Here is a 15,028-nt window from a genome sequence, read left to right as displayed (position 1 = left end):
CTCTGACTGATACAACCAAATTGTTTAATTCTTATTTTATAAAATAATGACAGGGATATATTTTGCTTCTTAAGTCTCATTACCAACAGATGATGTCACTGGGTATTGGTACAGCCTCAGCAGTCCCTCAGCCAGGTTGGCCTCAACAAAGCAGCAATTCTCCAGATCTTCCCGATGCTCATTCAAGACATGGCCTTAAACAGTGGTGGAATAGGGTATCTAATAGGTGATTTACCAAACATATAATTTCATTATTATTGTTTCCTAAGGTGAGTGGTACACTAAGGAGTCTGTGAGACAAAAAACTTTGTCCATGGAAGCAAAGAGAGGAATGTATACCTGTATGAGAGTATAGTTACACCAGTGCTCTTATATGGGTGTGAAGCATGTGTGGTGAATGTTGCAACAAGGAGAAGGCTGGAGGCAGTGGAGATGTCGTGTCTGAGGGCAATGTGTGGTGTGAATATAATGCAGGGAATTTGTAGTTTGGAAATTAGAAGGAGGTGCAGGAATACCAAAACTATTATCGAGAGGGCTGAGGAGGGGTTGTTGAGGTGTTTCGGACATGTAGAGAGGTTGGAACAAAATAGAGTGACTTCGAGAGTGTATAAATCTGTAGTGGAGGGAAGGTGGAGTAGAGGTCGGCCTAGGAAAGGTTGGAGGGAGGGGGTAAAGGAGGTTTTGTGTGCTAGGGGCTTGGACTTCCAGCAAGCATGCATGAGCGTGTTAGATAGGAGCAAATGGAGAAAAATGATTTTTAGGATTTGGAGTGTGAGCAGGGTAATGTTTATGAAGGGATTCAGGGAAACCGGCAGGCCAGACTTGAGTCCTGGAGATGGGAAGTACAGTTCCCGCACTCTTAAGGAGGGCATGTTAATATTGCAGTTTTATAACTGTAGTGTGGGTGCACCTCAGGCAATACAGTGATGGAGTGAATGATGATGAAAGCTTTTCTTTTTTGGGCCACCATGCCTTGGTGGGAGAAGCCCGATGTATTAATAAAAAATAAATAATTTGATGTATTTGCTGGAGTGTATGATTAAGGTAACAAACCTTGAATTTTGTAGAAGGGAAATACATATCCTGTACTTTGAAAGCGATGTGAGGATGTTGTTGTTCAGTAGTCTATCTATAATGTATATTCCATTCTGAAAAGGTAACTTTAAAGCAAGTGATGGTGAATGTTTTCCTCTTTGTGAAGTCCTGATATCATGGGAAATAGTTGTCTTAAAAATTATTTAGTTAAATGCTAATATTTTTGGGGTGTTGCACAAAAATAAGAAGTATAGTATTTAGTAACAATATGTTGCATGTTGCAGGTTCCACAAACTCAAAGGAGTGAAGCCACAGAGAGCCACTTCTCCAGAGCAAGAAAGTCTGAGGGAGCTTAGCTTAGTGCCTCCTCTAGCACCTATTCACTATGATCCTATACTTCCTCAGGAGATCAGACTGCCACCTATTATGGTAAATCAGTGCATTGCTATATATGTGTGTTGATGTGGTTTGGGCATTAGAGAAGATAGAGCAGAACAGGATGAATAAGAGAGTGTAAATCTAAGGTGGAAGGAGGGAGTAGTAGGAATCATCCCAGGAAGGGCTGAAGTGAGAAGGTAAAGGTCTTGAGTGCTAGGGGCTTGAATGCCCAGCATGCTTGTACATGTGCATTACTTTTGTGTGACTAGAGACAAATTTATTTTTTGCATGATTTTATGTGCTGTTGAGTGTGAGCATGGTAACATTAACCCTTTGACTGTCGAAGGGCCCAATCCTGAAGTTGCTCCTGGTGTCGCAAAATATTCGGAAAAAAAAAATTATTTTTTCTTATGAAAATGTTAAGATTATTTTTCTGATTGTTTTAGTCCCAAAAAAAAACTTTTCCCATCAGTACTTACCGAGATATAGAGGCATGAAGTTTGCAGAAAATGAGCCGCGTATGGCAACAGCGGCGACTGCCGCTCACCAGGTAAACTTTGGTTTACTTGTATTTGAAGGTTTGTTGTTTTTTTCACTATTTTATTTTTTTACATAACTTATGTGGCCTGTGAGACCAAAGTAAGGTGCAATGTACATATATACACTCGTTGTATACAACACAATAAGCACACAAACATAATTATCAATATATTGTTTACAAAACTTATTTACAAAAACAAACAATACAAAAAATTTTTTATTACTATTGTTCTATAATATATATACCAATATACAGTCACTGAACATATTCCTAGAAGTTCTGCAGCTTGTGGAACTCTGTGAAACATGGTGTCATACACAGTGGTGTTTTACACTCTTACACATAAAACATGGTGTCATACACAGTGGTGTTTTACACTCCTCACACATAAAACATGGTGTCATACACAGTGGTGTTTTACACTCTCACACATAAAACATGGTGTCATACACAGTGGTGTTTTACACTCTCACACATAAAACATGGTGTCATACACAGTGGTGTTTTACACTCTCACACATAAAACATGGTGTCATACACAGTGGTGTTTTACACTCTCACACATAAAACATGGTGTCATACACAATGGTGTTTTACACTCCTCACACATAAAACATGGTGTCATACACAGTGGTGTTTTACACTCTCACACATAAAACATGGTGTCATACACAGTGGTGTTTTACACTCTCACACATAAAACATGGTGTCATACACAATGGTGTTTTACACTCCTCACACATAAAACATGGTGTCATACACAATGGTGTTTTACACTCTCACACATAAAACATGGTGTCATACACAGTGGTGTTTTACACTCTCACACATAAAACATGGTGTCATACACAGTGGTGTTTTACACTCCTCACACATAAAACATGGTGTCATACACAGTGGTGTTTTACACTCTCACACATAAAACATGGTGTCATACACAGTGGTGTTTTACACTCTCACACATAAAACATGGTGTCATACACAATGGTGTTTTACACACTCACACATAAAACATGGTGTCATACACAGTGGTGTTTTACACTCCTCACACATAAAACATGGTGTCATACACAATGGTGTTTTACACACTCACACATAAAACATGGTGTCATACACAGTGGTGTTTTACACTCACACATAAAACATGGTGTCATACACAATGGTGTTTTACACTCTCACACATAAAACATGGTGTCATACACAGTGGTGTTTTACACTCACACATAAAACATGGTGTCATACACAGTGGTGTTTTACACTCACACATAAAACATGGTGTCATACACAATGGTGTTTTACACTCTCACACATAAAACATGGTGTCATACACAGTGGTGTTTTACACTCACACATAAAACATGGTGTCATACACAATGGTGTTTTACACTCTCACACATAAAACATGGTGTCATACACAGTGGTGTTTTACACTCACACATAAAACATGGTGTCATACACAATGGTGTTTTACACTCTCACACATAAAATCAGTGTGTGTGCATTTTTGTTGAATTTTTTTTTTATGTGCAAAGACAAAACACCTCGTCTGAGCAGTTTTCTTCAAAGTATTAGCAGGCAGTTGTGTTATGTAGCTATCCTAGGTAAATGGTCGTGTGTCATCCTTCCTTCCTAATTTCCTTCATTCCTTTCCTTCCTGGAGGCTACCTGGAGGGCATTCCACCTCTCTTCCTACATTCCTTCATCTGTCCTTCATTACTTTTTTCCTTCCTTTCATCTAGTCCTTCCTTCATTCCTGCCTTCCCTTCTTGCTTCTGGTTTCTATAATATATATACACATATATAGTCACTAGATACTTTCATAAAACTGCTATTATCACCCTTCAGCAAGCTTGTCTTGTGTGCGAGTGTGTGGCTTATAATTGTTTTGAGTCAGGAGTGGGCAGCTGTCAAAATGACATATTGTCTCATTAGTCACTGCCCCTACCGCCTGTCAAAACAATGGGGTCGGATGCTGCTTCCCCCTCCATTCTATCTAATTATCTTTCTCCCTCATTCTATCTCTTTCAATCTGTCTCTCTTTCTCTCTCTCTGTCTATCTCTGTCTCACAGGTACACATAAATACAACTATACATAGTGTAAATTACCTAGGATAACCCAAAAAATCCAGACAAAGTGCTATACTCTGCTTGAAGATGTGAGTAAAGGTGATGATGACACAGTCTTGTGGCTCTCTCTGAGACAGAGCTAGACGGATAGACAGGGAGTTTGGCAGACAGACAAATAGACAGACAGACAAATGTTTCTTGTTTCTTCTTCTTCTTCTTCTTCTTCTTCTTCTTCTTCTTCTTCTCCTCCTCCTCCTCCTCCTCCTCCTCCTCCTCCTCCTCCTCCTCCTCCTCCTCCTCCTCCTCCTCCTCCTCCTCCTCCTCCTCCTCCTCCTCCTCCTCCTCCTCCTCCTCCTCCTCCTCCTCCTCCTCCTCCTCCTCCTCCTCCTCCTCCTCCTCCTCCTCCTCCTCCTCCTCCTCCTCCTCCTCCTCCTCCTCCTCCTCCTCCTCCTCCTCCTCCTCCTCCTCCTCCTCCTCCTCCTCCTCCTCCTCCTCCTCCTCCTCCTCCTCCTCCTCCTCCTCCTCCTCCTCCTCCTCCTCCTCCTCCTCCTCCTCCTCCTCCTCCTCCTCCTCCTCCTCCTCCTCCTCCTCCTCCTCCTCCTCCTCCTCCTCCTCCTCCTCCTCCTCCTCCTCCTCCTCCTCCTCCTCCTCCTCCTCCTCCTCCTCCTCCTCCTCCTCCTCCTCCTCCTCCTCCTCCTCCTCCTCCTCCTCCTCCTCCTCCTCCTCCTCCTCCTCCTCCTCCTCCTCCTCCTCCTCCTCCTCCTCCTCCTCCTCCTCCTCCTCCTCCTCCTCCTCCTCCTCCTCCTCCTCCTCCTCCTCCTCCTCCTCCTCCTCCTCCTCCTCCTCCTCCTCCTCCTCCTCCTCCTGGCTCTTGACAGATGGACAGCTGCCCCCCTCCCTCCACCCTCGTTTACGCTCATCAAAGGTCAGCTCTTATCAGATGTTATCTCCCCTTATCTTGTCACTGTCATGGGGTGAACTGTTTTCATGCCTCAAGGGAACATATTATTATTATTAGGTTTTTTTTTTTTTATTATCACACCGGCCGATTCCCACCAAGGCAGGGTGGCCCGAAAAAGAAAAACTTTCACCATCATTCACTCCATCACTGTCTTGCCAGAAGGGTGCTTTACACTACAGTTTTTAAACTGCAACATTAACACCCCTCCTTCAGAGTGCAGGCACTGTACTTCCCATCTCCAGGACTCAAGTCCGGCCTGCCGGTTTCCCTGAATCCCTTCATAAATGTTACTTTGCTCACACTCCAACAGCACGTCAAGTATTAAAAACCATTTGTCTCCATTCACTCCTATCAAACACGCTCACGCATGCCTGCTGGAAGTCCAAGCCCCTCGCACACAAAACCTCCTTTACCCCCTCCCTCCAACCCTTCCTAGGCCGACCCCTACCCCGCCTTCCTTCCACTACAGACTGATACACTCTTGAAGTCATTCTGTTTCGCTCCATTCTCTCTACATGTCCGAACCACCTCAACAACCCTTCCTCAGCCCTCTGGACAACAGTTTTGGTAATTTGGTAATTTGGTAATTTGAAGGGAAGTCACATATTTCTTACCGCTAGACATGCTGAAAAAGGACGACTGAAATGGTATTCCCACAATGCACCACTGGCTCCCCGATTTTTTTTATATGGTGCACACTGACCATGGAGACCCATTCTCTCACATGTGGGCCTACCAGCTTTCTCCTGCTTGATTTGAAGCCGCTAGAATTTATGCATATAGATACGTCAAACACGGTATCTCCTATGACGTACATATACGACCGCGACAGTCAAAGGGTTAATGAAGAGATTTAGGGATGCCAGTTAACCAGATTTGAGTCCTGGAGGTGGGAAGGGCAATGCATACACTGAATGAGGGAGGTGGGAATAATGCAGTCAGAAGGTATTCTAACTGTGGAAAGGTGGCTATTGAATTAATGATGGTGAATGTTTTCTTCTTTGGGGAACCCTTCCTGAGTGGAAGATGGCTGTTAATCCTTTCAGGGTCCAGACTCCTGATCTGAAACTTGTCAGCAGAGTCCAAGAATTTTCAAAAATAATTTTTTTTATTTTTTTCTTCTGAAATGGAAGGGAATCTTTTTCTGAAGGTAATAAAACAAAAAGTACAAAATTTGATGGAAAATTGAATTTTGTCAGCGATATTTCTGAAGGTAATAAAACAAAAAGTACAAAATTTGATGGAAAATTGAATTTTGTTAGCAATATTTACGCATCGGCGATTTTGCCCACTTTGGCTCCCATTTTAGGCCAATTACATTACAGTGGACCCTCACCTAACGATATTAATCCATTCCTGAGAGCTCAACGTTAGGCAAAATTATCGTTAGCCGAATTAATTTTCCCCATAAGAAATAATGGAAATCAAATTAATCCGTTCCTGACACCCCAAAGTATGAAAAAAAAAAATTTTACCACATGAAATATTAATTTTAATACGCACAAACTGAAGAAGACATGTACAGTTACATGACACTTACCTTTATTGAAGATCTGGTGATGATTGATGGGATGGGAGGAGGGGAGAGTGTGGATGGTGTTAATGTTTAGAAGGGGAATCCCCTTCCATTAGGACTTGAGGTGTCAAGTCCTTTTCCGGGGTTACTTCCCTTCTTCTTTTAATGCCACTAGGACCAGCTTGAGGGTCACTGGACCTCTGTCACACAACATATCTGTCCATAGAGCTCTGTACCTCCCGTTCCTTTAAGATTTGTCTAAAATGAGCTATAACATTGTCATTGTAATAGTCACCAGCACGGCTTGCAATAGCTGTGTTAGGGTGATTTTCATCCATAAAGGTTTGCAGTTCAACCCACTTTGCACACATTTCCTTAATCTTTGAAGTAGGCACAATGGATTCCACAACTGGCATAGGCATCTCAGGGTTAGCCCCAAACCCTTCAAAATCTTTCTTAATTTTCATAATAATTCTCACCCTTTTTATCACAGGGTTGGAACTAGAAGCTTTCTTGGGACCCATGGTGACTTATTTTGCAGGTGCAATCACTAAAAATGCTGTGATAATATGAAATGTTCCAATTGTATGTTTGGATGTGACCGCGGTGGCTGGCTTGTAATCACTGGCACCCACGGGACAAGTGAGGCGCGCTCAGGCCACACGTGGATGCGTCTCAAACGGAACGAATCACGTTGGGTGAGTTTTTTAGCGCTAGCCGAGGCAAAATTTTTGCGTTAAAATGTATCGCTGGGCGGATTTAACGTTATGCGATGCGTTCGTTAGGCGAGGGTCCACTGTATTCCAGTTGGCAAAATTCTTAGCTATTTCACTAGTATTACAGGTCCGCCATCACAAATCCGGCAATCAGTTATTCGGTTCCTTCAGTTATTCAGCACTAATTTTGGCTAGCATAATTTCAAATTTCCAGGGTCGCCACACCAACCTGCTTGTACTGTTTGGTGGCGCTACTTACTGCATAAGTTATTCCAATTTCTTTTTCTCCATTTATTGTTTTAACCTGCTTACTTTTAGCCCTAGCCATGGTTCCAATGAATAAAAGAAATGCTTCTCATTATGTAAAGCACCTACACAGTACATTATCCATTAAAGATAAGGTGGCTTTGAAGCCACTGTCGGTTGCCATGAGCTCAGTCTCTTGAAGCAGGAGAATATGCTTTATTATTACGCTAATATCAACACTACAGCTTATTTGCCTATCACAATTGATCTAATATGACATAATAAACAATATAAATAACATAAAACATGTTAAATACTCCAGAATAAATAATATTTGGCATAACACTGAGCAGTTCGACAGAGGTATGAAGAGGATATGGTATATAAATACCATTTTCCTACCCCTGTCTTGGGGACTTATATTAGAGAAAACAGAGTGTAGCACAGGGCTAACTGTGATATACACTCGTACTCCACCATAAACATGAAACAATGAAGTTATTTTCTCTCTATAGATTATCACACATAGCAGCATATGTGTAGAGAACCTAGGATAACCCAAAAAAGTCAACGTGGCTTATTTTTAGAACCTGGCTTGGGTTAGCTATATATGATTTTTGGTAAATAATCGATTCCCAGCCAGGGTAGAAACATTAGGCGTGTTTCTTTACACCTGTTGTCTATGTTTACCCATCAGTAAATGGGTACCTGGGTGTTAGTGGACCTGTGTGGGTGTTATCCTGGGACACTGACCTAATTTTCTTGAAATACTCTGCATAACAAGCGGCTTTTTGTATAGTAGTATGTCACTGATGTCAGCTATGTCTGTGTACCTTGTACATGTATGTGTAGTAAATAAAGATATTATTATTATTATTATTATTATTATTATTATTATTATTATTATTATATTATTATTATTATTATTTTCTCAGTTGTTTGATGGGTTATCTTATTGAAACTTGGGCAATGTATGATGGAAAGATACTTCTTAATGTACACCAAAAATGAAAGAAATCAGACCATAAATAGCGGAGTTCACTTCTCAGCCATTAGCGGCCGCTTAGCGGTGTATTTTTCTATGGTTGTTATGGTTATATTCTCATTTTCGGTCTCATTTGATAGAATGAAAGATATATTACAGAAATAGATATGATTTTGATTGCTTTCATGACGAAAAGTACCTTGAAATTGCGCTCACAGTAGCGGAAATGTTCTATTCTTTAGCGAAGCTCAAGAGTAAACCAATACCTGTCCGCCTGCCAGTCTAAATTCCAGTACGGAGTCAAGAATGGCTTGACATTATTTATACAATTATTACAATAATGCAGCAGTCTGCATAACAGTAAATCTTCTATTTTTTTGTGAATAAAAATTCCAAATGAAAAGCAAGAGTAATATAAGAGGGGCCTGTAGCCATGACTAATGAACAGAGAAAATGTTATTTTAGTGCCAGGAATGTCTGCATTGTTTATTCTGGACCCTATTTTGAAATTGGCATCTGTTGAAATTTGTGTGAAATCGGCCAAATTGCCAATTTCTGACCGCTTTATTGGGTAGTTGAAATAAGTGAATGGGCGGTTTCTTGTACTCAATTGACAGACTAGAAGTAAATAAGTTTATTCAGGTATACACAAATACAGTTACACAGATTATCATACATAGCAGCGTATGTATAGAGAACCTAGGATAACCCAGAAAAGTCAGACAAAGTGACTTATTTCCAGTACCTGGCTTGGGCTTGCCATATATGATTTTTGGTAAATATTTTTTTTCTCGGTTGTTTGTTGGGCTATCTCATTGAAACTTGGGCAATGTATGATGGAAAGATGCTTCTTAACGTACAACAAAAATAAAAAAGACGGACGATAAATAAGGGAGTTAACTTCTCAGCCATTAGCCGCCTCTTTGCAGTATACAGTGGTCCCTCGCTTTTCGTAGTTCTCGGCAATCAGAGATTTCGGAAATCATAGGGGTATTTTCATATAAACATGGACTCGCTTTTCATAGGTTGACTCACGAGTAGTAGTTTGTCCGGGATGCGTACCCACGGCATGAACCGGGGCGGCAGCCAGTCTGGCATTGTTTACCAGTGAGTGAAGGTCCCCTCACATGCTCCAGTGAAATATTTCATAATACAGTGGACCCCCGCATAACGGACGCCTTGCATAGCGGACAATCCGCATAGCGGACGCTTTGATCGCTAAAATTTTGCCCCGCATAGCGCCCAAAAACCCGCTCAGCGGCCTTCGTCCGAGACGCGTCCAATGTGCGGCCTGAGCCACGCTCACATGTTCCGCGGGTGGCATTGTTTACCAGCCAGCCTCCGCGGTAACATCCAAGCATACAATCGGAACATTTTGTATTATTACAGTGTTTTTGGCGATTTTTTTCTGGAAAATAAGTGACCATGGGCCCCAAGAAAGCTTCTAGTGCCAACCCTACAGCAATAAGGGTGAGAATTACTATGGAGATGAAGAAAAAGATCATTGATAAGTATGAAAGTGGAGTGCGTGTCTCCGAGCTGGCCAGGTTGTATAATAAACCCCAATCAACCATCGCTACTATTGGTGGTACAGCTGCTGCTGCTGCTGTATCACCGTCAGCTGCTGCTGCACTGTCAGCTGCTGCTGCTGTACCACCGTCAGCTGCTCCTGCTGCTGTAGTACCGTCTGCTGCTGCTGTAGCATCATCTGCTGCTGCTGTAGCATCGTCTGCTGCTGCTGTAGCATCGTCTGTTGCTGCTGTAGCATCGTCTGTTGCTGCTGTACCACCGTCAGCTGCTGCTGCTGCTGTAGCATCGTCTGCTGCTGCTGCTGCTGTAGCATCGTCTGCTGCTGCTGTAACATCGTCAGTTGCTGCTGTAGCATCGTCTGCTGCTGCTGTAGCATCGTCTGTTGCTGCTGTAGCATCGTCTGCTGCTGCTGCTGCTGTAGCATCGTCTGCTGCTGCTGTAACATCGTCAGCTGCTGCTGCTGCTGCTGTAGCACCGTTGTTGGTGTGGCTTATTGAGAATACCAAGAAACAATTAACCCCAGAGGATTTGCCACCCAGGATAGCCCAAAAAAGTCAGTGTCATCGAAGACTGTCTAACTTATTTCCATTGGGGTCCTTAATCTTGTCTCCCAGGATGCAACCCACACCAGTCGACTAACACCCAGGTGAACAGGGAAAATGCCTGGAACTAGTGCTCATATTGGTGAATTTAGAGCCAGCAAAGGTTGGTTTGAGAGATTTAAGAATCGTAGTGACATACACAGTGTGATAAGGCCTGTTCTGGAAGAAAATACCAAACAGGACCTACAGTACTCAGGAGGAAAAGGCACTCCCAGGACACAGTGTCTCATCAGTCATTGCTGCATCTTCAATAAAGGTAAGTGTCATTTATTCTTCATTTAGTAGAGTAGTACATGCACAATATATATTGTGCATGTACTACTCTACTATTGTGCATGTATCCTTCTCTTTGTGTGTAGGAAAATGTATATTTCATGTGGTAAAATTTTTTTTTTCAAACTTTTGGGTGTCTTGCACGGATTAATTTGATTTCCATTATTTCTTATGGGGAAAATTCATTCACATAGCGAACATTTCGCATAACAGCCAGCCCTCTTGCACGGATTAAGGTCGCTATGCGGGGGTCCACTGTATTCCATTTATTTTAGTGCTTGCAAGTACTAAATAAGCTACCATGGCTCCAAAGAAAGCTCCTAGTGCCAAGCCTGTGGTAAAGAAGGTGAGAAATACGATTGAATTTAAGAAAAACATCATTGAACAATATGAAAGTGGTACAAGTGCGTACCAGTACTCGAAGAGGTTGAGAAGTTATTATTGGCGTAGATAAATGAGAAACAATTAGCAGGAGATACTCTTATGACTTCGATTATTTGTGAAAAGGCTAGGCAGTTGCACAACGATCTGGTAAAGAAATTGCCTGAAAATAGTGATGATGTGAGTGAATTTAAGGCCAGCAAAGGTTGGTTTGAGAGATTTAAGAACCGTACTGGCATACACAGTGTGGTAAGGCATGGTGAGGCTGCCAGTTTGGACCACAAGGTGGCTGAAAAATATGTGCATGAATTCAAGGAGAGCATAGAGGCTGAAGGACTGAAACCTGAACAAGTGTTCAGGCCTCTTTTGGAAGAAAATGCCAGAGAGGACCTTCATTACACAGGAGGAAAAGGCAATGCCAGGACACAAGCCTATGAAAGACAGGCTGACGCTAATGTTCTGTGCTAATGCTAGTGGGGATTTCAAAGTGAAGCCATTACTAGTGTACCATTCTGAAAATCCCAGAGTGTTCAGGAAAAACAATGTTATGAAGAGTAAATTGTGTGTGTTTTGGGTCATGGGCATGGGTCACGAGGGAAATTTTCATCGAGTGGTTCAGTGAAGTGTTTGGCCCTAGTGTGAAGAATTACCTCCTGGAAAAGAACTTGGATCTCAAGTGCCTGCTAGTAATGGACAATGCACCTGCTCATCCTCCAAACTTGGATGACCTAATTTTCGAGGAGTTTGGGTTCATCACAGTAAAGTTCTTGCCCCTGAATACCACTCCTCTCCTCCAGCCCATGGACCAGCAGGTCATTGCAAACTTTAAAAACTCTACACCAAAGCAATGTTTCACAGGTGCTTGACTGTGACCACAGACACTCACTTGACCCTAAGGGAATTTTGGAGAGAACACTTCAGCATCCTCCATTGCATAACCCTTATAGGTATGGCTTGGGAGGGAGTGACTACCAGGACTTTGAACTCTGCCTGGAGAAAATTGTGGCCAGATTGTGTCGACAAGAGGGATTTTGAAGGGTTTGGGACTGACCCTGATGAGCCTATGTCTGTTGTAAAATCAATTGTGGCACTGGGGAGTTCCATGGGGTTGGATGTGAGTTTGGAGGATGTGGAAGAATTGGTGGAAGACGACAACGAAGAGCTCACCACTGAGGAGCTGCAAGAGCTTCAGCAGGAACAGCAACAGATCGCAGCTCAGAATCTTGCTGCAGAGGAGGAGGAAGAGAGATGGAAGATGGTGCCTTCTTCAGAAATTAAAGAGATTTTTGCTATGTGGGGTAAGATGGAAAGTTTTATGGAGAAACATCACCCTGACAAGGTTGTTGCAAGCCATGTTGGCAACATGTACAGTGACAAAGTCTTGGCCTGTTTTAGGGAAGTTTTAAAGAGACGCCAGAAACAGAGCTCTCTGGACAGTTATTTTGTGAGACAAGACTCCAGTGACTCTCAAGGTGATCCTAGTGGCATTAAGAAACACAGAAGAGAAGCAACCCCAGAAAAGCAATTGGTACCTGAGGTGTTGCTGGAAGGGGATTCCCCTTCCAAACTATAAACAATCCAATCTCTCTCCTCCTCCAGTCTCCTATACACTAAGAAGAATCTCCAATAAAGGTAAGTGTTATGCTGTTAATGTTTCATTCATCATTTCCCATTGTATTGTTTATGTACTACATCTATATTTCATGTAAAAAATTTTTTTGTTTTAATACTTCTGGGTGTCAGGAATGGATTAATTGTATTTACATTATTTCTTATGGGGAAAATTGATTCGCAAATCGTAGATTTCGTTAATAGTAGCAGCTCCAGGAACGGATTAACTACGAAAAATGAGGGACCACTGTATTTTTGTATGGTTTTTATGGTTGTATTCTCATTTTTTTGGACTCATTTGATAGAATGGAAGATATATTACAGAAATAGACATGATTTTGATTGCTTTCATGATGAAAAGTACCTTGAAATTGAGTTCAAAGTAGCGGAAATGTTCGATTTTTGCTGATATTCAATGAACTGTGTAAGTCAAGTTGGTTAATTTTATTATGTGTATTCTAACCTAACCACTCTGTAATTCGGCAAACTCAGTAATCCGGCACACTACAGGTCCCAATGATGCCGGATTTGTGATGGAGGACCTGTACCTCCATTTATCGACTGAGCACAAGAAAGCACCCGGTCAACTGTTTCAGCTACCCAATAAAGTGATCGGAAATTGGTAATTTGGCCAATTTCACACAAAGTTCAAAATATTCCAATTTCAAAATTTGGTCTAGAATAAACAATACAGACATTCCTGACAGTAAAATAACATTTCCTCTGTTTATTAGTTACATTACCAGGCTTTACAAATGAATTCCATTTTGATTTTTTATTCACATAATGAATTTTTATTCACACCAAAAAATAGAAAATTTACTGTTATGCACTACTGTAGTAATTGTATAAATAATATTAGCGCATTCGTGAACACCCATTAACCCTTTGACTGTCGCAGGCCCCTTTCTGAAACTGTCATTTTGTCGATAAATTTTTGAAAAAAAAAAAAAAATTCTTATGAAATGATAGAGAATCTTTTCCCGATGGTAATGGCACCAAAAGTATGACATTTTGTCGAAAACTCACAGAATTACGCTCCCACAAAGATAGCGGTCTCGGCGGCATATAGGTATCAGCGATTTCGCCGACTTTGAGCCCTGTTTACAGCCAATTCTGTTGTTCCATTCAACCAAACTCATAGCTATTTCTTTAGAACTCCATTTTATCTATCAGTTGAGTACAAGAAACTGCCCATTTACCGATTTGAACTACCCAATAAAGTGGTCAGAAATTGGCAATTTGGCCACTTTCACACAAATTAAAAATGATACCAATTTCAAAATAGGGTCCCAAATAAACAATGTAGACATTCTTTGCACTAAAATAACATTCCCTCTGTTCATTAGTCACATCTCTAGGCCCCTCTTATATTACTATTGCTTTCTATTTTGATTTTCTATTCATACAAAAAGATACAAAATTTACTGGTATGCAAACTACTGCATTATTGTAAAAATGGTATAAATAATATAAGTGCACCAGTGAAAGAATATTAGACTCCCCAGTTGACATGTATTGGACTTGTGGTGTGATTTGCTTACTCCTGAACATTGGTAAAAATCGAACATTTCCACTACTTTGAGCTCAATTTCAAGGTTGTTTTCATCGTGAAAGTAATCAAAATCATCTCTATTTCTGTAATATGTTTTCCATTTTATCACCTGAGACCATGAAAACGAGAATACAACAATAATTACTATACAAAAATACACCTCAAAGTCGGCATTTTAATCCAAAAAAACGGTCCGTTTTTTTTCTCATTATGCACTGCGTGCTGCAGGATTTTTTTATGTGGTGCACACTGACCACACAGACCCATTCTCTAGCATGTGGGCCTACCAGCTTTCTCCCGCTTGATTTGAAGCCGCTAGAATTTGCGCGTATTAATACATCAGAAACAGTGGCGCGTAAGACGTATATATATGGCATAAACAGTCAAAGGGTTAAACCCACCAGCTGACGTGTATTGGACACGTGATTTCATTTGTTTACTGTTGAACATCGGCAAAAAATCGAACATTTCTGCTACTTTGAGCTCAGTTTCAAGCCATTTTCCTTACTACAACCAATCACAATCATCTCTATTTCTGTAATATATCTTCCATTCTATCAAATGAGACCAAGAAACTGCGAATACAACCATAAAAAACATACAAAAAACTCCCCAAAGTCGCTGTTTGAAT

The 15,028-nt window shown here is 41.3% G+C and overlaps 1 protein-coding gene across 3 annotated transcripts in view; it reads left to right on the top strand.

Moving 5' to 3' along the window:
* The window catches only part of LOC128685526 (ankyrin repeat and SAM domain-containing protein 6), an 89,900-nt gene that overhangs the window by 54,008 nt on the left and 20,864 nt on the right, over nucleotides 1–15,028 (top strand). For all 3 annotated transcript variants that reach the window (XM_070083078.1, XM_070083079.1, XM_070083077.1), the window contains exons 8-9: nucleotides 90–226; nucleotides 1,320–1,464. In XM_070083078.1, coding sequence (XP_069939179.1) covers nucleotides 90–226; nucleotides 1,320–1,464 — 282 coding nt within the window. The remainder of the gene's footprint in view (nucleotides 1–89; nucleotides 227–1,319; nucleotides 1,465–15,028) is intronic.

This window comes from Cherax quadricarinatus, chromosome 8 (genome assembly GCF_038502225.1).
Source record: "Cherax quadricarinatus isolate ZL_2023a chromosome 8, ASM3850222v1, whole genome shotgun sequence".
Lineage (NCBI taxonomy): Eukaryota > Metazoa > Arthropoda > Malacostraca > Decapoda > Parastacidae > Cherax > Cherax quadricarinatus.
The sequence above is the reverse complement of the archived record's forward strand: the minus strand, read 5'-3'. Positions and strand labels throughout refer to the sequence as shown.